This window comes from Serinus canaria, chromosome 2 (assembly GCF_022539315.1).
Source record: "Serinus canaria isolate serCan28SL12 chromosome 2, serCan2020, whole genome shotgun sequence".
Lineage (NCBI taxonomy): Eukaryota > Metazoa > Chordata > Aves > Passeriformes > Fringillidae > Serinus > Serinus canaria.
The window spans coordinates 82,553,585-82,580,100 of record NC_066315.1 but is presented as its reverse complement, the minus strand read 5'-3'; the positions used below and the strand labels follow the sequence as shown (position 1 = coordinate 82,580,100).

Below are 26,516 nucleotides of genomic sequence, written 5' to 3'. Positions count from 1 at the left end.
TTGTGCCTGGAGTGGCACAGAGCTACCCTGTCTCAGGGTCAGACCCTTGCTAGTCCATCTGTGTTAACAAGTCCATGCGTGCTAACAATGTGCTGTCCCTTCACTATCAGTGAACAGACACAGGGACTTTTCCAGGGGCCATTCAGCTATCATGATGATGCCTTGAACAACATTTTGCACCTATGTACATAGTTCCCCATAGCTGTCAAAGGGTCAGCAGACCTAAATTTAAACCAAGCAGCTGTGTTTAGGTTTGGGGAGGTGCCTTTGGGTGTTTTGCCAAAGCTCTGCACTGTCAAAGTCCTCTTTCGAGAAGAGGTCAGAGGATGAAGTGGGGAGGAACCTAGCCATTTCAGCACTTGGGAGGGAACATGCTATGAAAATTTTATTAACTTGCCTACTTTAAAAACAAATTGCTGAGCAGAGTCTTCTCTGCCCCCTGCATATGACACAGGGGAAAAAACCACCAGGGATATTGAAAGCTTATTTTAGACTAAAGCAAATAAAATACAGTCATCACTTTAGAAGTGATAAAGTAGATGTTCTCTCTGAGGAGTGTGAAAAGAAGTTGATGCTGAATTAAGAAGCCTGTTTTACGTCTGTTAACCCTGAGTGCTCAGTTATTTTTCCAGATGCTATTGAAGATTCTTTTTTTTGGATTATAGAAATATTATGAGAAAGCTTTGCAATGCTGCTTACTTGCTTAGAGTGTACTCAGCCCTCCAGAAAAAAGAAATACTAATCTACATCTTCTGGGGAAGAGGCAAAATTTTTCTACAGAAATCTCAAAAAAATTCTCTGAACATGGACATACCTGATAGCTCCTGAGGAGAAAAATGTCAGGACAATATAAATTCTTTCCCACTGCGAATCACAGACAATGCTTTGCTACAGTGACCTGTATTCCCTCTCTGGCAATCAGTCATCTATGTTGAAATGGCAAGAAACCCCAAATGATGCTGGCAAACTTGCAATCTCTCAGAGAACTGGATTATTCTGAAAGTCTACAAACACATTTTTGTACACATTTTTAAGAGACTTCTTGTCTTTTCTCACTTCTGTATAATTTTCTATGCTTGCAGTCTCCTTTTACTTCTGGAAAAACAAGCACACCTTCCCTTTCCTGAACAGAATCCATCCTTAACCACACTGTTGTTATGATAAGTCATCCCTGACATTGGATGCCTCTTCCATGACGCATACAACCACTGTAAAGTCAAATACTGTTTTCTTGAGTCTTTGAGTGCAGTGTTAAGAGAAAAACCTAGATTCCACTAGCTTTCTGCAAGAGATGAAGGAAATAATATTCTAAAAAGATGAGTTTCTCAGAAAGATGTGGAGAAAAATATGTCAGAAGTTAAGATTAATTAATTTTATATATAAAAGATATTACAGCATCCTACCTGAACTTCCTAACTCTGATCTGCAATCACACCTCATCTGTGATTTGAAACTGAATTTAGGAGTCCCTATTCCTGTCCTGAAGTGTGTCTCCAAAACCAGAAAGTAACTATGCTGCAGAGTTGAAGTTTAGCTGAGTTTCTGGTGCAGGTATCACCATGCTTCTAGAAGAGAGAGGCAATCCACTCAGGTGCAGCTTCCTCAAACTCTGAACAATTCTTCAGCAATATCTAAGGCTAGTGAGTGTAAAAGGTTTTAAAATTATTTTGCCTGTGTTTAATCAGTAATCTAACATTTGAAATTCACTGTAAACACAGTCAAGATCACCATCTTCTGACAGTCACAATCCCCATGCTGGGTATCTTATATCAAAATGCAAACATTTTCTTAACTTGTATAGAACAACAAATCATCCAAGCCAACACCTTGCTGGCAGAGCTTCTAGGTACAAGTCTTTAAAAAAAATAGTTTTTAAACTGAGTATTTTCCAATAGCTCCAATCACTCAACTAAATTGTGACAAGGAGCCCAAAACTGATTATTATGAACATCAGAAATTTATATAATTCAGGCAACAGAAATTATTCCATCAAAACCTTTATTTCTGGATGAGGTATAAAACAGAATAATCCAGTAAGATCTCACTAGTGTTCAAATACTCTTCCACTCATATCAATAGGCCTAACAATTCCTTTAACACTTGTCTATCAGCAAAAGATTTTTACAAAAGCAACTAACATTTGAGGCACCCCAACTTCAGATACTAATGAAGCTAGATTGTCAGAAAACAGATCACCCTGGAAAATGCTGATCCACTGAGAAATCAGAACACTGTCTCAAACTCTGTATCTAAATCTTGGGTATTCAGTCATCTCAGAAGCTTCCTCTGTTGAGCCTGCATGTGCAAGCAGGCATTTGTTACCTCCTCACAAACTCTGTTTGGTATAACCTGTAAGTTGATCAGTAATGCAGTAGTTAACAAAAAGGACCTGCATTGGCATTTCAAATCCCAGAAATGGTTCAGCTATTGCTTTCCAATCTGCACCAGAGGGAGACTGCGAAATCTTTGGTCCGCTGCAGCACCACACAGACTGGAAGCAACTGTGTTGCAATGGAGAGCAATTTTGAAGTATCAGAATTATCTGGGAGCTTAAACTTTGGCTTTTAGTAATATTTAGATTTTTAAGACAACCTGAGCTTCCCGTGGTGGGGGGCTGGAGAAAAAGTAAACCCACACTGAGAATGCTGTGAAACTTGAGTCCAATTGCAGCCATAGCTGAGAAGGTATTACAGCTTCCCCCTTTTCTCCTTGGCTTAACAGGAAACCTCTACCTATTGTTCCTCTAACTCCTTCCACAAAGAGCAGTCTGGACATAGTTCCTCCCTACCCACAGTTGTTTATCTCCTTAGCATCTGTCATGGCCTAGAAGTTTGGATCAACTCCTACACCAGTTGCTATGATGTAATTTTAATTCACTCAAGTTGAAAGGAGAAAGAAGAGGAGAGGAGAGGAGAGGAGAGGAGAGGAGAGGAGAGGAGAGGAGAGGAGAGGAGAGGAGAGGAGAGGAGAGGAGAGGAGAGGAGAGGAGAGGAGAGGAGAGGAGAGGAGAGGAGAGGAGAGGAGAGGAGAGGAGAGGAGAGGAGAGGAGAGGAGAGGAGAGGAGAGGAGAGGAGGAGGAGAGGAGAGGAGAGGAGAGGAGAGGAGAGGAGAGGAGAGGAGAGGAGAGGAGAGGAGAGGAGAGGAGAGGAGAGGAGAGGAGAGGAGAGGAGAGGATGAGGAGAGGAGAGGAGAGGAGAGGAGAGGAGAGGAGAGGAGAGGAGAGGAGAGGAGGAGAGGAGAGGAGAGGAGAGGAGAGGAGAGGAGAGGAGAGGAGAGGAGAGGAGAGGAGAGGAGAGGAGAGGAGAGGAGAGGAGAGGAGGAGAGGAGAGGAGAGGAGAGGAGAGGAGAGGAGAGGAGAGGAGAGGAGAGGAGAGGAGAGGAGAGGAGAGGAGAGGAGAGGAGAGGAGAGGAGAGGAGAGGAGAGGAGAGGAGAGGAGAGGAGAGGAGAGGAAGAGCCTCTAACTAATGGGTGTCCTAGGAAACAGCTCGAAAAAAATCCTTGAGAGTGAGTTTTTCCAGCTGCCTGATATCTCAAGAGAGCTACAGCATCTCATTTTCAATCATGTTATCTTCCAAAGTTTTACTTCATATACAGACATGGGCCCTAGGAATAGTTTTTCTTTTGAAGTTCTATTATTTATTTGTTTGTCTGTTGTTTTGAAAGGACAGTTTTAAGAACTATGCACAATACAGGTCTAGATCTCTGCTCAGATTTCATCTCTTCAGACAAGTTCAAAAACACATCATGGCTCTATCGCCTCTCTTGCAGCAGTATTGTGGGAGGCCCCTACACTGGCACTGCCTGCATCTCTCCTTTGCATTCAAGGACACAGTGATGGTTCCGTTTGGGATTACCTTTAACTATGTGGAAAGCTATTATCTCAAGTTACCAAGCTGGAAACTTTCTGACTTTTTGTCATTTCTCTTCCCTATTTATAAATCTCTCCCTTCCTTCACTCACCTACCCAGTCCTGCCTCTCCACTCTGATCTGCTTCTTTACATTCCTGGAGGTGAAACAAAAGAGCTGCAGTTGTGACACTGCAGTTTGTGTGTCACATTGTAACATTTCCACATCCTCCTCACTCTGTTATAAAAGTACTCTAAGAGGAAGAAGGGCAAATAATGAAATATAGGAAAGCAGGAAAAGAGGAAGCAGCCAAGAGATAGCAGCCTAACTGAAATGCTAAGAATTATGGAGAAGTGACATAAAGGGAAGCACAGACCAGGAATTATACTTAGTGGCTTAGTAAAAAAAAAAACCAAAACAAAACAAAAAAACAACCCCCCCCCCAAAAAAAAAAAAACCCACAAAACAACAACAACAACAACAACAAAAACTAACAGAAAGATAGAGAGATTTAGCCCTTTTTTGCCTGTTCAGTAATCTTCCAGATTACTATTCCTCTTTGACATTTTGACATTCACTCACTCGACATGTATTCCCTTCCCCATCTACTTTAAGACAGGCACCAAACTGTGGTTCTCTGTGTGCAGCTGAACTCCCCCAAACCTGAACTAACCACCAGCCATTTCCTTACCTTCATATCAAAGGCACAATTAGACAATGGCCTTTTTTGCTGAAGCTAGCTGTGGGGGACAGAGTGGAATAGTACAGAAGGAAACCAGCTAAAGCAGAGCAGGGATTGCCTAACTGGGCAATCCTGCCTGGCTGGCAGAGGATGGAGACAACCTAGGAAGTCCTTCCACTGAGATCATGTGTCCCACTTGTTCAGAATGAAACTTGGCTGGAGAAGAAAGCGTTTGAAATTCACATGAAGAATTTTCTCTTCTTCATTTCCAGGCAAAATAGATACAAAACAGAACATAGACTTCTTTAAGAACCGAGTGGGAACACCAGCTTTTTACATTCTTCTATTTCTTGGGGACTTTTCAGCAAGAATTTGTCAGATAAAAAGCTAAGTAGAAAGTAAAAATTTGATGAATGACCCTCCATAAATATCACAACACTAACAGTTATGCATAATTTTTGAGTCAAGCTCCAGTTTTTGTCTTATCTGGTGACTAATTGAATTTTGTAGTTTCTCAGGAAGATAATGGTAAAATCCTGCATGTAAATAAAGGCAGGAGTGTTACACAAAAGGTGTACTATGGTATATTTATTTGTTCATCACTGCATGAAAGCTACCTTATTAGAAGAACTGTCAAAACCATTTGGGGCTATTCCCCACAAAAGATGCTGTCAGGAGGTGATAAGAAATGGGTTTTAGTAAGGTTTCACTTTCTTTGAAATACTCTTGAACACAGAATATCAGCAGGTTCAGCTCTTCTCCCCACCATTTATCTGTAAATTAGAAAGTGTCCTCTGGGCCACCTGAGCAGTGTTTATTTCTTCAGCTAATGTTAATGTAATTTGGGACATGCGGGACTTCCTACATGCATAGGAAGGAGTTAGCATTATCCTCCAGTGACTGGCAAGAGTTCCTGAGATGGAATCACTGTTGAAGACCTGCACTGCATGTCCCATCCTGCAGCTGTTACTGCTCTCCCAGTGGCCTACAGGTACAGCACCAGTACCTCTAGTCTATGAGGACACAGTTTACAGTGCATTGTTCTTGTAGGGCTGGCAATGACCAAGTTGCAAAATACCCAGTACATTTATGTGAGAGGAGCTATGATCACTGTGAAGATTTTGCCTAGCTTGTCATATCCTGCCTACTATAGATATGGATTTCTGCTTATTTCTGATTTTAGGGGCATGACCTGCCTTCTTCTGGCTTTACTGGTCGTGGTCTGGATTTCATTTCAATGGAACCCCTCTTGATGTAGTTCAGCATTTGCATAGATAAAATTCAGTCATGCAGCAGTTCAAGAAAAATAATGTTTTGTTAACTCAAATGAGCACAGTAAGAGAGAACATAGACATGGATGTTCTCCACGGGAAACGGATGCATTTTTTCTATTTGACTTTGGATGAGAAATGTAAAGCAAAAGTGGCATAAATAGAATTACTCTTCTGCCAATCCAGTCATAATGTTACTTACTGTTAAACCAGAACAATTGGAAACAGCTAAGCTCCACTGCCAGCCTAGCCATAGGGAAAGGCACAAGCAATTTGGTTAAGGAACAATACCACAAGGGGATTTTTATGCTGATGTAAACTTGGAAAAAGAGAACATTAAATAGCAGTAGAAATGGGTAATACTTGATCCAGAACTATTCTCAGTTTCTCACCAATTATTAATAGTATTTAGTCTCTAATATTACTCATTCTTGCTCTCAGTGCCCTACTGCTTCAGCCTACAGAGAATTTGATAACAAACAAAATTTTTCAGCCTGAAATGGGGGCAAGGCACTGGATGCAGACTGAGAAAATCTAGGTTTAATTCCTAGCTTAGTGACAGACTTCCTGTGTGGCCATGGGAAAGGCATTTAATCCATCATGTGCCCTTTCTTCCCTATCAGCACATTTTTCAATTATTTTTAAATGGGGATAAGCCTTTTTTTTTCTTTTTTTTTTTTTTTCCCTTTTTTAATGGGGAACTCAAAAGCCATTTTGCTGCTTAGAGTGATTCCTTTATTCAGGTACATGCCTCCCAAGTCTCCTAACTCATAAAGCTGAAATCTAGCCATGCAGCCATGTGCTGGTCACCCTCCCAGTATGTGTTCCACAGAAGACCATTAGGGACCATGGAGAAGGCAAAAGTTGTAGCTCCAAAAAATTACATAAAATGATTATTATTATATATTTGTGAAAATGCTACTCATTGTCTGTGATGCATCCTACAGAATTATATAAGGGTAGAGTTTCTGTCCAGTCTAATAAAACTTGGTTCTACCCATAAAATACTGGATAGCAAATGCTTGGAGCCCTCAGCCAGCACTTCCTTATCCAGAATTGTTCAAGGTCAATAAGTTAACTTTTTCTTCCTCAGACTGATGCAGAATCAGACATTTTATTTTTCCTCAACTGACCTTTTCCCATCTCTCTGTTCCAAGAGAGATGTAAAAATCTCAAAGGCAACTACCTCAAAGAAAGAAAAATGCATAAGCTGTTTAATAGCTAAAGAATTTTTAAATTATCCTCCACACTGAGGCCAACATGACAAAATAATCATTGGTCTGAGAAAGGAGAGAAGAGAGGGGCTCAGCCTCAGGAAGTGACCTAAAACCAAAAACTCTCATCTCCAGTTCAGCTGCATAGTGTTTCTCATACACGTTCAGTTATGAGGTGTGAAAACTCACTCCAAAACCAAATTGCTAGAGTATTTTTTCTTAAATGCAAAAGATCTTCAGAAGCATTTCAACATAAAGAAAAGTCTGGACCAAAGTATGGATTTGATACCCTGAAATTTGGGCTTCTGTCTCAACTTTATCTTCAGCTGCCCAGCCTCCCAAGACCAACCTCATTCACTTCAGTCACATCAGCACCAGGCTGAAATTTCATTCACTGCACTGGTACAACCCAGGATTTCTGCCTTTCCAAATCAGGCACAGAGCTTGGAATCAGCCCTCCTCTTTTTCCAGAAGTCCAACTGATACAGTAGATTACTATTCTGTACTAAGATCTATACTAATTAGAAGTCAGGAAATTAATTAGTTCCTGATTCCCAAGTGATCTAATAATTCATGGACAATATTCCCTCATGTACAATCACCAAATCCTTATTTTATTTACTTTAACCTGTTTTATATTTTTCAATCTTATTTTTCAAGCTGAAGAGATGTGGTTTAAAACAAAGTTGAGTACTTTGAACCACACCAATCCCACTGCACCCTGGAGAAGAACACTCAAGACTGTTTTGCTGCATGTGTTAGAAAAACAAATTTGCTCTCTGGTCTCCAGAATATTGTATATGGTTTAGATTGCACAGAAGAATTGATTAAATTTCATTCTGCCCCACCTTACACTTACCTTGGCTAGAAGTTGCAAAGCTTAATTAATCAATTATGTGTATATATATATATATATATATATATATATATATATATAGCCTTAATTAGACTGTAAATTCTTTGGGGTATTCTGTTGGTGTTTGTGCAGTGTTTAGAGTAACAGACTTCTTCTCCAGTAGCCCTGTGCCACAAAGTAAAATGAGAATAAAAAAAATGTCCCAACAAAACAATTGGAAAAAAAAGGCAGTAGAAAAACCCCAAGCTTAATTCATTCCCTTTCTCAGTCTTACACCAACAGCAAGAGCTAAATTGACAAAGAACACACAATTATATGCAACTAGAACAAGATCTGCGCTGTGAAAACTGGAGCCAGCATTCAGAAGGTGATCAAAACTTGGTAAGGGTTAATGATCTATTTAGACTATCATTGTTGGCATTTCCTGCCATCTCAGCATTTATGGAATATTTGAAAATGTCTAGCATGCAAAGTTTCTGTCAAACTTCCTCTCTGCTCCTAGTCGCGTGCCCTAGCCAGTATAAGTGACTTTTACTTGGAAGAATCTTTTTAAAAGCATCTGCCCAGCTTATGTTTAAAGTGCTTTTCAAATATTCCAAAGGATAAGACGTTGCATTGTGTTTTCACCAAATATCATGGATTCCCAGGGTAGAAACAAACAAATGTGTATCCTAACATGCTGTAACATATCAGGAAACTTTCTTTCCCATGAACTACCAAGTTGCACCTCCTTGTTGCTACCAAGCCAGACAGAGTACATCAGCAGTGCCCAAACCAGGATTTATAAGGCCCCAAAATTTTATAATAGCACCCAGACAGTATGGTGGGACTAAGTGTGAGGCAAATGGAAAAACGAAAAAATCGGTGACTGATGAATGATGATTTGTTCATTTAGAAGAGAGAAAAAGTCAGCTTTGAATCTGAAGTTACTTGTCCAACACAAAAAGACAAAATTTTAATAGCTGGTTATTTCTGAGCACATAAGACACTCAAATCTCAGTAATCCCAATATTCTATTTGAAGGCCTTTAGACTCTTGGAAACTGTAAGTCATCAGGATTGTCACTTGTATTAGAGTGGTTCTAAGAGATCTTCTTGTCATCTGGGTAAATGAAGTATGGCTCATCCACAGCTTCAAATTCCTTTACCTCAAATTCATCATGGAGTCCCAGGAAAGCTGATGTGAATCACAGGCTCACACCTTCAGGGTAAGGTGCTTCTCAAGTGTTTTAAGAAGAGAACGTTAAAAGTTTCATTTTCTATTGTCATCTGTTTTGTCAAATGAATGTGCAGTGCCTGTCAGTAGGACAGGATGGTGGCATGCTGCAGAAAACCTTCCCGGCAAGTCTGCTGAAACTAGCTCCTGCTGATGCAAATGTGCTATTTGCTAGAGCTGCTCATGGCTATCTGATTAACTCCCATCCTATGCCTGAGCGTGAAAAACACAACCCGCAGCGCAAAATGTGAGGATCACTGTGTTCTCAGGAAGTAGGCAACTATTTGTGCTCTGTTTCACCGAGGGCAAAAAAGAGGAGTGAAAAAAACCACCATTACAGAGAAAACATCAGTTCTCACACAGGAAGGCAGGGGACTGCATTGTGCTCAACTAGCCTAGTGTTTGTGAGGAGTTATATCTTGAACTTGTCTGAAGTTCCCCAAGATGTGCATAAGGAGATTCCCTGAATACAAATTGCTTTCTGGGACAGAAGAGCAGAGGGGTCCATAACTACCTTTATTACACCAGTACTTTTGACTGTGCTTTTGTATTTGTAAGCTCAGTTAGGTACTGAAACATGTCTAAGAAAGTTATCAAGTTAGGCATGCATAAGCTTTCAGTGGAAAGCTGTATCTCACACGAGAGATACAAGATATTATGTTTGCATTTTCCATTAGATGATTTCAATATGTCACCCATCTCTCTTTCTGATGAGGGTATTTTATGCCCCCCAAAGCTTCACTATGCAGTCATGAATTTGGTATAGGACTTCAAAAGAATCTTCTGGAGAAAAACATTTCATGAACGTTTCCCTGTCTCTCCATTACAGGCCTTACTTCTATAATACTGCAAGGAATTAGTAAATAGAGCACCTGAACACAAGGAGGAATAGCACTTACGAGCTGCAGGGGAGAATCCTCAGGATCCATGTACCCCTCACTGCTAAGCCAGTAGGGGCAGGCAGGAGAGCCTTTTCAGGCAAAGAATGCTGACAGGAAGACTTGGGGTCATGTGTGTTTCTCCCCCTCCTTTCTCCATTTCACTCTGTCTTCATTAATTCCTTGGTGGCCCTTCTTGTACTATGACCTTCACAGATGCCTTGGCCCAGCCACTTTACACAGACTACAAAAGCCACAGTGGGTACAAGTGGATCTTCCTCAGCTGTTACCCACTTCCCAAATGGAATTTACAGTTAGGTTTCTTATAAGGATACAGACAAGCTAGCAGGAACTAACCTTTTCCTCTTTTAGATTTGAAAAAAATATTTTTATGGCATGTGTTTATGTTGCTGAGTACATCTTTGCTTGGTCTAAAGAAGAAGGAAAAGCTCAACTTTCAAGATAAATGTTCTTTTGCATATGTGTACTGTTTTTACAGAATCATTAACACAGAGGAACTTGGTTTTGCAGGCACAAAATTTTGTGTGCTGACAGACACATATCTGTATGTACATATATGTATGTATGTACATATAAACATACAAAGGGGAGAATATGGAATAAATGGGTCCTGATGGCTGGAAAATACATTGTCATTTCAAATGTCAAAGGGAATATTAAAGAGAACAAATGAATTATAAAAAGCTTTAAAAATGAAAAACATATTTGCATTGTCTTCTAAACACCAAGGGTTGTTTCATGTATGATATAAACCAGTCTCTTTCTTTGAAAACAGGAAAGAGCTTATTATTAATGCTTATACTGTACTGCAAATGTACAGACTCATTAATGTGTGATTACAGAATAAACAATATCAGACTTCTCTAGTCTGTTTTGCAAGGAGAAAAAGAATTCCACTTAACACCACAATAAGCCCATGATAGGATACCAATTATACTAGGATCTACTAGCAATGTAGTGGCAAGATTAAACAAATGTGATACTACAACAGAGGTAATGCCTCATTACCATTATTCCACCCTCATATATTTCATGTGTTGGGCTCCAAAGCCACTGAAGCCTTTTGCTAGCACAATTATCATCTCTCATTTTTACTTCTACTTGCCATTATGTGGACAAATGGGCAGGAAACTCAACCCCTCCCCAGAAAAGCCTAGTTCCATTTGACTTCTAGATGACTTGTTGTAGATCCACACCAGCAGCAGACAAAGCTCCAGTGACCATGCTGGCCATTAAGGCTTCCCCACCTCCTCTCCACCATCCAGCCACAGGAGGTGCCAGTTACAAATGGAAAGAACAAGAACAAACCCTGACTCAGAAAGGAAGGTGCCATATCAGTGGGGAAGGGATGTTCTCACTTCTTTGCTCATGGCTTCAGTCTGAGAAAAATGGGAGGAGTGCTTTGCTGTGGAAATACAGAAATTTACAGCCTGAATTGTGAATAACAGCAGCTGGAGGTCAGAGTACAGATGGATCATGCACAATTTGACATTTCCCTCAATCTCACTGGTGTTTTCGCTTTGCAAACCTCGGCACAAAACCCAAGCACCCCATAATAAGGCAAACATATTTTTCATAGTGAATTCTATAGGTCCATGTGTTGCTTTCCCCTGAAAATAAATTTTCACATGGAAAGAACTGGAAGATGTATCTGAAATGCAGACACAGCATGAGGGGTGCAGAAACAGCAGTGTTCCCCAGTTCACAGTCCCAGTTTTGGTGCTAATGAAACCATCCTGCTTCAACGCCAACCACTGCCACCACTTCCGAGCATTGCAACACACATTCACAGCAGGAAAAAACAGGTTCCATAACTTGGCCCATATAATGCTGAGGTGCACACTACTGTGAATGAGAAGGGATGGACGTCCCTCCAAAAAACCCCTAAGCCACTATGAAAAATCAGAACACAAAACTCTTAGCTTAGACAAAAACCCCTAAAACTCAAAAACCACCAAAGATTTGGGAAGTTCAAATCCATAGCAGGGATGTTGGCTGATCACAGCTTCTTACAAACACAGGATGCTTCTAAATGACGAAATATGGAGAATGAATATTTCCTCTTCTATTAATTGCAACATGAGCTGAAAGTGTCGCCAACTTTAGTTCAAACCCACCTTTCCATTGCATTAAACACTTCTGTTGTTACTTAATCAGCAGGGAGGGCAAAATCATGTGCAGATACTCTGTTATATGAAGGAATTAGCAATTTATTCTAAAGATCTCAGTTATCATGTATTTTTTAAGAAAGTGTCAGGGAACAAATGAGTTTCTCAAATCATTCCATGAAATAATCTAGAAGTTACTGAAAACTCTGGTAAGAGCCACTTCCTCAGAAATAACATTTCCAGGGTAAAAAAAAAGGTTCATGTGAAAGTTCTCCTTACCCTTCAGTTTCTTCTCCTTTTTTTCCCTCCTTTTTTTTTTTTATTTTTTATTTTTTGTCTTTAAACTCTGATGTGTGGCTTGGAAGAGTGGAAGTTAATTCATGCTGTCATATTTCTCCATTTTTGCTACATATGTCATACTTCTCAAGCAAGATAATTTTGGACTATCTTTGAGGGAAGAGAAACAAGAGAAATGGAATGTGAAAAACAAAGAGGAAAATATGTGCCTAAACTTTTCTTCTTAGATCAGGCCTGTTTTGGCTGGAATTTGAGAACAATTCTGTGTTTGCTCTGGCATTTTTTTTTTCTTCAATTATTCAATCAGATCCTTAATTCCATTTTTAGGTATAGATTTTGTCATGTTAGGACTGAAATCACATTTTCATTAATAGAGTATGAGTTACTCACTCCAAAAAATCCCATTTGGTGCCTGTGATGTCACTATGGCTAACGGAGAAACAATAGATTAGATACCTTCTTGGGACTTCTTTTTATGCAGGCAACTTAGACACCTTCTTGCTTCTGAGAAACATGACCCTACACTGAAATACAAGAGCTGGGCATTATTCCTAACTTCAAGATGTGTCAAAAAATAAAGAAATAAGCCCACACCAGGGTTAATTTACGAGTAATTTTGTTCCTGCATGTGCACCTTTATAACACAGAATCCACACAGAATCTATGGGTGAGGGAGGAGACAAGGGAGGGAGGGAGGAGACAAGAGAGGGAGGGAGGCAGGAGACAAGAGAGGGAGGGAGGGAGCAGCGGGATGTCTTGCATTGCAGGCTGAGGTCTAGCCTGCTTTTGGGCTGCTGTTCTGCTCACTTGTTCAGGGAGACAGCTGGATGAGGCATGGCAGTTTCCAATAAGCTGTGTCTGGAAGCCAAAATCCTGGGATGCTAGCTGATCCATCTTCACAAGTTAACAGCTTGTTGTGGTCCCACATCAGCACCATAAATGACATGCTGAGGGTAAGCCTGCACTAGTGGCTATGTCACACCGATCTGCTGCCTGCCAGGCAAAGCTTTTTCCTGAGAGGCCATCTGAGGCTTCAAGAAACCTCACATAGTGAACTCAAAGAAAAAGGTTTGGGAACAAACCTCTGTCCTGCTGTAATGAGTGGTGTTCACTCCTGGCTTTAGGACTACAGCTCCGAAAAGGAGTTCTTCCATCTCCTCTTTATCATAAAGGGCTTATTCTACATTGGGGAAAACTGTGGAGGCATGACCACACTGCACATCCTTCCTTGAAAATCTCAAATGTGGTGGATCAAGCCAGAGTGACACTGTGTTTGCACATTTTACTGTGGGACAGAGCCTGGGAAGTTCACATCTGAGGGGAGAGCATAGCTGCAGGTCCTCTGCAGCCAGAAACCATCTCTTCCCAGGGAGTCACCATAGCAGGAGCTGAAATTACAGAAGTATGAGGAGTGGCTGAACAAGACCAAAAGAGCAGCTGGTTCTGAAACATCAACTCTGTAGGGCTAAGTAGTCCCTGCACTGTGCCTCAGTCCAGCAGTTAAGTTTTTGGTAAGGCTGCAGTCAAGCGCACTCAGGGTGTGAGAAAATTTGCTCAAAGCAAAAAGCAAGCCTACAACAAAAAGCAAGCAAAAATTAACACAGAACAGAGGGGTGGGTGGCTTTGGGAGATGAATCCAACCTTTTGATGAAGAATTATTTCCTTAAAATCACCTGAATTTTTGCAAGCTGCAGTTACAGACGTCCTCCCCAGCTTAAAACATGCCCATCTTCCAGCCAGAGCCTGGTGCATCTGAATTGAGCTGCAGCCACTGCTGAGATCCTGCTAGATAAATTTAACTCCCCAGCTAGAAGGGGGCTTATCTCTGAGGCACATCTCTTCTGCTCAGATAAAGAGAACTTCCTCTCACTGCAGTTTAGATCAGCAGACTCAATCTCTGTACCTAAAGCCACACAGCTAAACACACTGCATCTCTCCTATTCAAGCAATGCTCGCCACTCTCCAATACTGAACAAAAAAAAATTGCACAGTTCCCAGGCTTTTCCTGACTTTTGTAGTGATGTTATCTTCTAAAAACACAGCTTTACCCAGCAGGTGCTCATGAAATAGGCTGCAGCTCCACAAGCTACACAGCTCTGGAGAAATAGGAGAAAAAACCATAGCTTCAGCATCTCCTGCAATATCATGTTGCCACACAGTGGCAACACAAATCATGCTGCTGTCATGCTTCTGAGTAAAAAAAAAATCCTCACAAAACTAAATAAAAATCATTGTAAGAATACAACTCTTTTTAGGATCAGTTCTGTTCTCAAGGCTTTGATTTTGTCATGTCCTATGGTTGCATCAAGAAGGCAGATTTTTACATGCCTGTTCTGGCTTTGCACAGGTTGGGAGAACTGAGCTCATAATGCAGCACAGCCTATGCTGGGGCTGCAGCAGCTCTGTTTTCCAGGCTGGCTCACCCTTACTTCCACAAATTTCTTGCAAGCTTATTCTGAAAATGTTCACTCTCCATACTTGCAGCAAGCATTTTTAAATTTGATAGAGAATTCACCTTCAGTAATAGGGCATTTTTCCATTTGCCTTCATGTATATTTTTCTGAGTCCTAAGTCATTAGACAGGTCAGAGCTTGTCTCTTGGCACAATGGGAAATTCCCAGTGGCCCCATATACCAGGGTCTTCTGTACCTCACTCTGTTTCACACTGTTTCACATGCTCATGCAAAATATTCCTTTGAAGGCTGGAATATAACTTATATCCTGTATAGCATATTTAAAGGCCTTCATGAAATTTGTCACATGCCTTCTCCAACTAAACCACCCCCATCCTTCTCTACACAAATCCCTATAAGAGTTTTGCAGACAAAACCAAAATAATCCTGACAAAAATATCTTCTGCATTCTCCTTAAAATAATATACATCATACTGGCAGGCTCTCAGAACACACAATACCAGTACATACTGGGGACTGTTACTTTGGGGTTAGAAATAGGGGCTTCAGACCAAACAAGAGGGGAGATTCCTGACTTCCCTATTTTTAAAAGTTCCTAAAATATTTCAGCTTCAAGTTTTTCAATTCCTTCAGAAGACTCCTCAGTTGGACTTTCAAGCCTTATTTCGTTGTGGAAGGTTAAAGATTATTTTCAAAGCTCCCCAAATCATCTCTTAATAAATTTTCTCTCTGCTCTCATGGGGTCTACATCAGGTGAGACAGCAATTATCACTGATTATTTATACAGGTTCATCAGCTTCTACACACTTCCAGACCTTTGAGCAGCAGAGATGTCCATCTGAAACCTGAGCAAATAAAATATTACACAGGTTTTTTCAGCTCTTGGAATTTGGTTCTCTGAATGTCCAGGCACACACATGCCACACTTTCTTATTCATACACAAGACACTGCCTTCATAGCCACTGAACATTCACAAGGAGGAGTGTGCAAAGATGTTTAGCACCAGAAGTTTTCTTCAGCCCCTTTTCCTGCCCAGCAGCATTACCGGGGCACCAGTGCGCTGGACCTGTCTGAACCACAGGCCTGATGTTGCAAGCTGGGGTGGGGCACTTCCCCTTTTGTCTTTCCTCGCTTTTCCCCTCTGTCTGCAGCCTTTCCACACTTCTACTCTGTCTCCACCCAGCTGTGTGAGAGTTGCAGTAGATTTATGTAATGGCAATGGTTGTGGTTGCCTGGTGGCCCCTCAGCAATGCTTGTGCCCATGCTCTCAAATGATTGAGCTCCTTTTAAGGAAATAAAGCATCAAAGCTGCTCAGAGAGGGGACACTTGCCTGCATCAGTAAGTAGCTCCTCATGCAGGTTACAACCCCTGAATGCCCATGGCTGAGAGGGAGGACCCCAGGGTGTGAAGGCAATGCCAGGAGTCCCAGTGAGGCCAGGCACCTGCAGCTACACAGGCTTCTGCTTCAATAACTGAGTTGTGGGAGGGACGCAACATCATCACTTGGTATTTCCCACTGGGAGAGAAAAATATCAAAAAAAATCTGCCTTTTAATGTCTCTTCCTATACTTATTTATTTTAAACAAATAGACTTTATAACTTCATATGAATCTTGTCTGTTTTCTACTGATGTCTATGATCACCCTGACTGGTTACTTGGGTATTCTCTGTCAATTGTATGACAGTTTCAAACTAATTTTGTGAGATGAATTCTCCCCACCTCTTAAAAAGAAGAAGAGGTCTATACATTATTTGTTCCAGGCCCAGACTGTAATCTGTGACTGCAGTGGTAACATATGACTTCTGTCCTAGAAGTCTATGGTCATCTGCAGCACCAGACAGCTATCTGTGCAGAAATGGTGAGCCCACAGCCTCTTTCTGAGGCCACAAACACTGTGAGATGGCTTTTTTTATCCAGTGATGGCTGCCTACGGAATGGGCAGTTATGGACAAAGGAAGGCACTGCCTACTTTTCTAGACGAATTCCACCACTGCAGCAAATGGCTCTTTCTCCATGAAGTAGGGCTTGATCTACAGATCACTAACTCATTAACTTCCCACACATGGCTTGAATTAGGATACAGTCTCAGAGCACAAACAGGCCTAAATTGCAACTGTTTACCACACACAGGATGTTCAGTATTGATCATCTACAAAAGGTGCACACAACGTTTAACTTGAAACTTGCAGAGACTGAGAATTATCACATGATATTTCCAATAGGGTACCCTGGGAAATAGGGCTGTTCAAAATAGGCTGCAAAGCACTAATTCTTAGTGGAATGGACTTTCAGTGGATTTCTAAATAACTCAGACCAAGATTTCAAAAGGATTTTTACGACATTTAGGACAGATGATAAAAGAGAGTCATTTAGGACAGATGATAAAAGAGAGTCTCTAGAGCCTTAAAGAGCTGTGAAAATCTCACACATTGCTGAAAATGCTCACGGTGTTTTCTAGAGAAACTATCTGAAGAGCACATGGGTGAAAAGAACAAGATTAAAACAATAAAATGTTATAGGTGTCAGATCAGCCTGAGAAGTACATTTGGGATGGAGAATAGGATAAGAAAGGAAGAAGATCTAGTGGACAGAGCAGCAGAAATTAAGCATGCAGAAGGAAGCTGCTCAACACATAATGATTTTCTGGGGGTTGTGACATTAAAATCATAGTAAGCTCATCAAAGAAATGAATAGTCTTGATGGAGATCAGAACATCTCTTCCAATACATTTCTGCTTTGCTGTGCTATTTGGGATTATTACTAGAAACTGTTGATGACTTTACTTCCATAAATTATCCTTTCACACCCGTTGATAACTTTTGCATTTGTCAGAAGAAACCCAGGTTTTGGGCATCTTCCCTTCCTGGGGACATATGTCAAAACATACATTTCATGATTCCCTGGGTACCTCCTTTATGAAATTTGAACCCTCTATAGTAATTTTAAATGATAATTGAAAAACTAAAGGCAACCAATAAAATCTGGCAAGTAGAGGACTTCAACACCTTGCTTCTTGGAGCAGGAGAAATATTTCAAATGCTTCTATCAGCTCTGTAGCACCACATTAAAGTCTCAGAATATGTTTGGATGAAGCACAAAAGCAGATTTTTAAAAACTCGTGGAAGAGTAGAGCCTATCTTTCTGTTCTAAAAATAGCTTATTTCCTGTAACCTTTGACCTTTGAAATGCTAAATTGATGAGAAAGGTAATTAAACTTTTGACTCCAGGGTTAAAAATTATTTCATTAAATGTTACTACAAATCTGAGGATGCAAGCTGTCACTTGAACATTTCTATCTCACAGGCTGATTAAAACTAAAGAAAGATTTCTCACCTAATGATTTCAGTAGGATGAGGTAAATATTTATTATTTTCATTTAACAAATTCTCAATTCCCATTGTTACCTCTATAGCCCTATGTGTACAAAAAAACCCCTCCAGAATATAGAGACTTCATTAAATGTCTGACTCAAATTCCTTGGTGTATGCTGTATGGACAGCTGATCTCTCAGGGTGTTACAGGTTAAGTGGAATGCACTGTAAACCCTATGTTGAAATAAATCCAAATGCGAGGGGATTCCCTTTTGATGAAAGAAACAGATGGGACATTAGGAAAGTCACACAGAGAGAAATTCTTGGCAGATCATATCTGCTCATGCAGGGCCTGTTGGTCACCACAGGCCACAGTGTAGCTCCCACTTGCCAGATGCACACAGATAACAAAAAGCTGGTCTTTACAATGCTCTCCCTATCTTTCAATCTTCAAACTACTTTTTCAGATCATTATTATCTACCTAAGTTTGGTGATAAATAACAGTGAGGAACAGATCTTGGGACTTGGCAATGACAGTGTTGTACTAAACACCAAGCCTGTCTACACTGCCATGCCATGTCTACATAGGAAGACAGCCCCCTTCACCTCTAATACAGCTGTAGGATCATATAGGCCAAACACCACTCCTAAGGTATTATTTTATTCCTGAGAGATTTTCTTTTGATGAAGATCCAGAATGTGCACAGCAATCATATGGCTCCTAATATGCCTGGGGCATATAGTCGCATCCTTTTGTAAAAAGGGAGAGTTAATTTTTTTAGTATACTGTTTTCAGAGAGCTGGCTTAGAGCTAGCAAAAAGGAGCAATAGAAGAGTTAAAAGTGTATGCAGCTTTACAGAAAAGACAAACATTGCAAGCATTGGAGTTGATACCTACAGATCATCCATAAAGCAGAGTATTGTGAATTGTCTTTGTTTCTGTTGACTATGGTAAATGTCTCACTACAAGATATAACCCCTATAAACAAAGAACCTATGGGTAGAGAAAGTGGCTGTAGAAAAATTGTTCATGTCAGGGCATGGAAAATCTAACTTATTGCTAAGTATTGAGAATAACAGATGGAACATATCATATTTAGAATATGTGTACATATTGATATATGACTGTTGGCAGAATCATTACATCATCAGCAAATATAAAGTTCAACTTTGCTGGGTCTTCACAATATTTGTGTGTATATTAAAGAAAATTCAACACAATAAAAAATCGTGTTTGGGTTTGAACAAATATAGAATATAAAAATTTATATAGAACATAATATAAATTAAGAATATCAAAGAATATAGAAAGAATATAAAAAGAATATAAAAATTTAATTTTTGACTCATGGCTTAAAAATTTAGGTTTAGTTACTGTGGGAGAAAGGAGACATAACCCTTTTTACTGAGTTGATAGACAAGCAGTTAATGAAAGACTTCGTCCAAAGATCTTTGGACTGAAAAATAAATCATGTAGTAAGTGATCAGATTGTAAAAAATCATTTTCAAATATTTTTTTTTCATAAAGTATGTCAATATGCATTTAGGAGCTGAAATTTTTGCTCACATTTTTGATAAGAGGGGATCAAATGGTAAATAAAATGAAGATGCATAAGATGATGCACTCACTATTAGCTTGTGCTGGAGTTTGGGAGTAGGTTCTATTCCTAATGCTGACACCATCCTGCTGTATGATGTTGAATTAATTATTTTGCCTTCTGTGCCTCCCTTTCCACCTATTATCCTTTACTGGATTTCCTTAGACAATTATTATTTAAAGGCACTTACAATCTTTCTGTAAATCGTCCACCTTGACCCTTACTCTTACAATAATGTTAGAATGTAAGAATAATGAGCAATACTTTTATTCGTGGGTAAACACTTGTACTTTGATAGTCATCCCTTTACAGAACTATTTTTATCATATAAGGCATTTATCACAGCATTCTGGGAATCACTGTGCTTTTTTTCCTTCTTTTCCTTTTTTTTTTTCCCCTACTAGTAAACAGGCATGGTGCTCAAGTAATATTTAGTCTTTTTAGTGCACTACGTGGGAGCAGGTGCATACAGTAGTCATCAGCATCGTTAGTCCTTGGTGTGAGTCTGGGATCCCTAAGAATAATCAGCATTTTGCACAGTCATCTCTGGACAACAATTCTAACCCAACAGGCTTTATCAATTGTGGATTTTTACCTAGAACATAAGTGTTTTCTAAAGTTCTCTCAGGTAAAAAATCAAAGATAAATGAAGATCAAATATTGGAATCTCAAATAACTAAGTACTACTTATGTTCTAATATTCATTTCTGAAGAAACCTGAATAGCAGATAACACAGTAACATTCAAGATAGCATTCAAATTAATAATAAAAATAATAATTAAAATTCCTGAGCATTTATTGAATTTTTATCAAATCTGACTTCATATAATTTTGACCTGGACCCACATATTTCATTCTATTTCCTACACAGAATGAAAACTCTCTTTCCTGAGGAGAATATCAAGCAACAGTCATGGTAAGAAGACAAACAGTAGGATCTTTACAAGTTGTCTGCAGATGAAGATGCCTTTCCCAAAGAAAAGGTTGCACAAAAAAACTGTGCACCTGAAAAAGATGGAAAGGCACAGGACCTGCTTGTTTACCAGCTTGTGAAAAAGTAATTTAACATTATTGTTATATCATCTACTAGTATTTCTTATTAGAGTGTATTTGTTATCTTACCCAAGATTCTGTCATTCTTAGAACTCTGCTGACCTCCAGTACTAGTTGAAAGGTCCTCTGGTATAGGCATAGGTTCATCTGGATCATCAGGGACATCACTAGTTGGAGGACTTTCCTTTCCTAATAGTGAGGAAAGCAGCAGTTAGCTTGTCATGGTCAGAGTAGTCTCATTTTCAAATAATACAGTAAGAGGAACCACAAACCAAATAAAACTTACAAAACCCCTAAACACTACTAAAGCATGATATTCTTAGGACCAAATCCCACTCTCCTGCAAATAAAACTTCTTAGGAATACATGGGAATAAATTTTTTTAAAAGAATGCATACCAATATCTCTGACAAATTTACTGAGTATGGATACACAGTTATTAGTCTTACCATTTTGAATATTTGTGAGATATGTAAGCTTTCCAGCAGCTATGCTCAGAAGATCCAGTTTAGCCAACATAGACTGACAGATTATAAAGGTTATCAAATGGATGTTCTTGGTAAAAAATCTTCTTTCTTCCACAATTTCTCCTTGAAAACACATCTGGATTTGCTTCCAAGACTAGTGAAGTCCAACCCACAGGTATTCTGGGGCTCCAAATGAACTACCTCAAATAAAGTTTTATCTTCAACTGAAAATTCAGCTACAATGCCAGCAAGCTTCACTAATATCCCCAGATCAAGTTCTGACCTACAAGTAGTGAAGTGCCTGTAGGTACTAGGACTTCTTAAACATGTACAATAAGCAGACTTCAAGGATTTTATTGTCTTCAATTTGCAAATAGGAAACAAACCCCAACATCTGGAATACACAAGGTTTTGCAGAGGCAAACAGTTTGATGCTTTAAAACACTGCAGATATTGTGGAACTGCTATAGTGCCAAATACAATATAGTAAGAAAAAAGAACTCTCTTTCTAAATATTGTCTTCCAGAAAGGGTGAGGTTTCCTGATTCACCCCTCAGTAGCAGCATACATCTCCTGCCCATTGTACTATCACTGTGCAGAACTTTTAAAACGACTGCATACATCCTTAACAAAAGCATGCCTTGGAAACATCTACTGAAGGAATTATCTAAGTGATTAGTTTCATTGATTATTACTAAAAGACTGGCCTTTGCATAAGAAGCAAAGACCAGAACATGCCCAGAGCAGAATTCAAATGCAGTAATTTCATGTAAGACCATTGTCTGGAAAATGGAGATGTTACCAAATTACATTGATGAGATCTGTTCCACATCCTGTGTAACTGGCACACCGGTAAGGGCAGTCATTTTATGGCACACAGCCTTAGCAAATTAGTGGGTTTTTTCCAAACTAGAATTCCCTCATTAAAACACAAACATCACTTAAACCTTAAAACACTTACCAGAAATGGAAAAACCAAACCAAATATACCTTACTTTAGTGACAGCAGTTTAGTGGTGCCAGTTACAGACTTGATCTGAATGAAGCGAGTGGTTTCCTCCCTGCCTCCTGGATGGATAAAAGCAGTCTTTTCCCATCTATACTGATCATGATGGGGAGGAATGACAGGTAGTTTTAAATCATCTTCCAAATTAGCTGTTTTGAGTTGTTGGCACAGACTTATGTTTAAACGAATTAAATGAGTATGTGACTGCATTTCTTAATGACACACCTATGAAACTGTGGAATAATTGCTGAGCAGGAGTTTTGAGAGCTGCACCAGGTGAACCATCCCAAACTGCAGCCAGAGGACTCCAGGGTATTGAAGAAACAGTCCTGCACTGGCAGGAGGATTAACTAGATGATTTAATAAGGTCCCTCTCCTACCTAGCTTCTGTGGCATTCTCTTAAATGGGCAAAATCACACCCAATGGATGCCCCTGCAAGAGCAAAGGCAGATTGCATAAATGGACAAGAGGGAGCAAAGGAAAATAAAAGCAGGAAGTAAGTGAATGAATATTTTTTTTTTGCCATTCACAATTTCGCTCCTTATTTAATTATTTCTTCAGATTTCTGGTATGTAGGGAACTTACAGAACTGACAGCAACTTTCCACTGCAAGTCTTAACTTGCCAAGCTGAGGCATCTCTTACAAATAAAATGCACAAGTGAGGAGAGACATATTTGAACAAACTGAAATATTTCAGTTTGTTCAACACATTTTGCCTCACACAAAACAAAAACCAAGAAAACCCAGAGGTTTAATTGGAGGTCAAGTAACAGCCTGGCAGCTGTCTTCACATTACACATAAGTTAAGGAAAGTTGTTCGAAAGTAACAATAATCTAAAGCTACCTGCATCTTCCAAGGATGAAACAGCAATCCCAGTTAAAGCAATCGATGTTGATGCTTTGAGTCTAGGCTGAGAAGAATAATTATCCTAAAAAGCTGAAGACTATTTTTGACTACAAACCAATATTAAGTCATAATACCAAAACTATGGGAAAACAGGTAATAAAGAAAGTAATATCTTTCTAAGTGTGTTCTTGGGAATCCTACAATATGTAGTCTAGGCAGAATTTGAAGTCAGAGCAGTCTTTTTGGAATAGAAATCTGTTAGCAGAAGAATACATTTGCAGTGGTGAACTCTTTGGTTCACTAACTGGGTATCAGTCTTCTACTTGTTAAATTAATAGCAGTTTGCCCAGGTGATATGAATCAGACTCGCCTCATGGACTTGGAGGGGCAGAAGCTGGAGATCAGGTCTGTTTCCCTCTTTGCAGGAGACTGCAGCTAAGAAAACTTAGTAAACCTGTCTTTAATGACCCATTGAATATAATTTGATTTCTTCTTGATACACATGATTGAGAAATCCCTACATGCAAAAAAACAGGACAAAACCAGTGGATTTTATATAGATCCAATTCTTGAGCTCTGTCTCTTGGATTCTAGAGCATCATATTTCTATTTCATGCCTTAATGACATCTAAATCATTACACCATGGTAAGTTCATTACTGCATGGCAATCTTACACATACATGATCTCAACATTCTTTTTCCAATGAATTTAGAAATGGAAGGGGAAAGGTGGGAATGCTTTCCATTTTAATTTCAAGCAGACATGCCCAGAACAACATCTGGTCAAAGGAAAAGGAGCTAAAGTACATCCCAATACCTAATGGCCAGTATTGGGGAAAATTATTCAAAAGTCACATAACAGAGCAAAGTAGTTTAAGAAGTGAAGTATAAAAAAAGAATCTAATCTTGAGGTGGAGGGAGTGGTTTATTGGTTTTTTTAATTAATTATTATTAAAAGCCACCTTAGCTATGGAATTGAAGTTCTGTTTCTGGTACTGCCACTGATTCATGTTGCTCTTGGTGAAGTCATAAACAGAAAGAATTACAACTGCAGGCTGTATCAAATATGCCTTTATTTCAATCTGCATCTCTGTAAGATGGTCTCAGATTTTCTACACTGCAATTTCTGTATAAAAATAGTCAAAGAGCCTAACCTATCAGTGATCTCTTGCAAGGCCCGCAATTTCTCTCTATTTGAGTTTCCTCATCTCTGCCCTAGAAATATACTTGAAGCCATAAGGAAAGAGAGGAAGGGAAAAAAAACTGCAATAAAGTTCAATAAGGTTTTAGTATCCTTTATTTCTGTCGAAGTCCTTAGCTTTTACATGTTCCTTTAACATATACATCCAGATCTGAGAGTGATTCAGTTCATACCAGAATGGTGCTGCTGGTACTGCAACTGTTGAAAAGAAAGCCAGGGCAGGACGTATTTTAGAAATCTCATTCCCTATCCTTTCACAAACTAATGTTGGGTGTGCATGTATTTAATATTGAGAGTTTCTTCTTCCTGCTTTTGCAGAGTGCAGCACAGCCTGATTTGTTCTAGGAGATCTCTCAATGTTAGATGTAGAAACATTTGTACTGTTTTTTCACCTTCCTTAACTGTTAGACCCTAGAACTGAAAAAAAAAAAAAAAAAAAAAAAAGAAGAGAAAAAAAGGCAGGAAAAATACTGCTTGTTAAGTGAGATGTTATCTGTGTTTTCTGACTCTCTTGTATGGGTGCCGGATACCATTTGGTTAAATGTATGTCAGCTCTCTCCTCATTTCAGAACTGCAACTGCTTGTCTCATGAAATATCACTTTCAGGAGAAAAATAAAAAGTGTGAACTCTGTGCTAGTCACACAGTATTTCAGTTCCTCTAGGAGTCAGCTATGCCTGGATTCCCCAAGGTGGGAATGCCTGTGTGCAGGCAGGGTTTGGCTCACTCATGTTAGTTTTATACTCTCCTGGCCTGGCTGGCCGCTGCCACACCTGAGTCAGCGGCAACTGCATAACGCACGTGGCTGCAAAACACCGCGTTTGAACTGGGGCGACTGTTTCTAGAGACCTTCTTTATTTCTGGGTTGAAATACAAAACAAAAAGCCCTGAAGAAACCCACCAAACTAAGTTTATTTTTTAACTTATATTTTAAAAAACACAACCAAGTGTGCTAGTGAAGCCTCCTAATTCCATAGGCCCACAGAGCCAGCTACACCTGATGAGCAATACTCATAAAACAGGAGAAATAAATAAATGTTTTACAACTGACAGGACAATCTTACACTCCTGAAACTGTGCAATTGTTTAACTGGTTCCCAGCGTATAACAGAGCTCCCTCATCATGCTAGGAAGCATCCCAGAAACATAGAAACCAAGGAGAATACAAGGGGAAAGATTCCTTTCTGCATTCACCAACCTATGAGAAAGAAGTAGGTAACATCCCTGTACCTTCAGATCCTCTACTTTTGAGGTCTGTTAAGAGCTTACAAAGAGCCAGTATCTGTGGAACCTAATCTGACAAACTCTCATTTCCAGAAGGTGAGTTCCCAAATAACTCTTACCATAAATGAAAGTAAATTAGGAAGTTCTTTCTTTGGCCATAAATTCAGCTAACAACCCAATACAAGTCATAGCCTTTGCTCACAGAAAGTACCAGATGCTCAGTGACAGAAACAGCAGGAGAGTTCAAAGCAGACTTTAATCAGTTTGTGTAGGTCTCCCACTTATCAAAAGTAACTTTCTTTTTCAAGAAAACCCTCTCTCATCGCAAAATAGTACTATTGGATGATATGCTAGAAAAGCTAAAAGGCACAGCAAAATACTACAGTGGTTCAACTACAGAAAACTTTGAGAACTACAAATTATAGATATACATCTATTATGTATATATTTACATATATACAAGCATTCAAAATGGCTAAGTTCCTTGTAAGATTTCCCTCTGAAGGGGAGAGCAGGCCACAAGGAATGCAAAGCTCTACCAATCCAATTCTTTACTCAAGGCAGCATCTCCCCTGCTGCTACTCTTCATGTCATAAGAAAAGTAAGCAACGCTCTAGTAAGAAGCAGCAGGTGTGAAGCTCCAATTCACACTGTTGTAAAGAATACCACAACACTTAGGTGGGGATATCCAGGGTAGCCTGTGCTGCTGCAGAGGAAGAGGAGATCAGCGCTCCTCTCCGAAAGAGCTTATGCAAGCAGGGAAGGGTTTCTGCAGCAGGCAGAGGAGCTGGATTCAGGTTGAGGTGCCTCTCATTGCTCCAGGCAGATCCAAAGCAAAAAAACTAAAACCCCACTGCTTTTTCTGCTAAGGCTACAAATGCTCCAGGAACCACATAAGACAGATTTTATTTCATATACAAATTGGTTCAACCTGCAACAAAGCAGTGATATGTAAGTTTATCCAGTTACAATTCCAAATTTGTTACCTCAGGAGCGAG

At 39.6% G+C, this 26,516-nt stretch overlaps 1 protein-coding gene across 16 annotated transcripts in view; it reads right to left on the bottom strand.

The window, feature by feature from the left end:
• IKZF1 (IKAROS family zinc finger 1) overlaps nt 1–26,516 on the bottom strand; it is a 69,737-nt gene that overhangs the window by 29,093 nt on the left and 14,128 nt on the right. For all 16 annotated transcript variants that reach the window (XM_050971057.1, XM_050971054.1, XM_050971053.1 and 13 more), the window contains one exon: nt 20,841–20,960. In XM_050971057.1, coding sequence (XP_050827014.1) covers nt 20,841–20,960 — 120 coding nt within the window. The remainder of the gene's footprint in view (nt 1–20,840; nt 20,961–26,516) is intronic.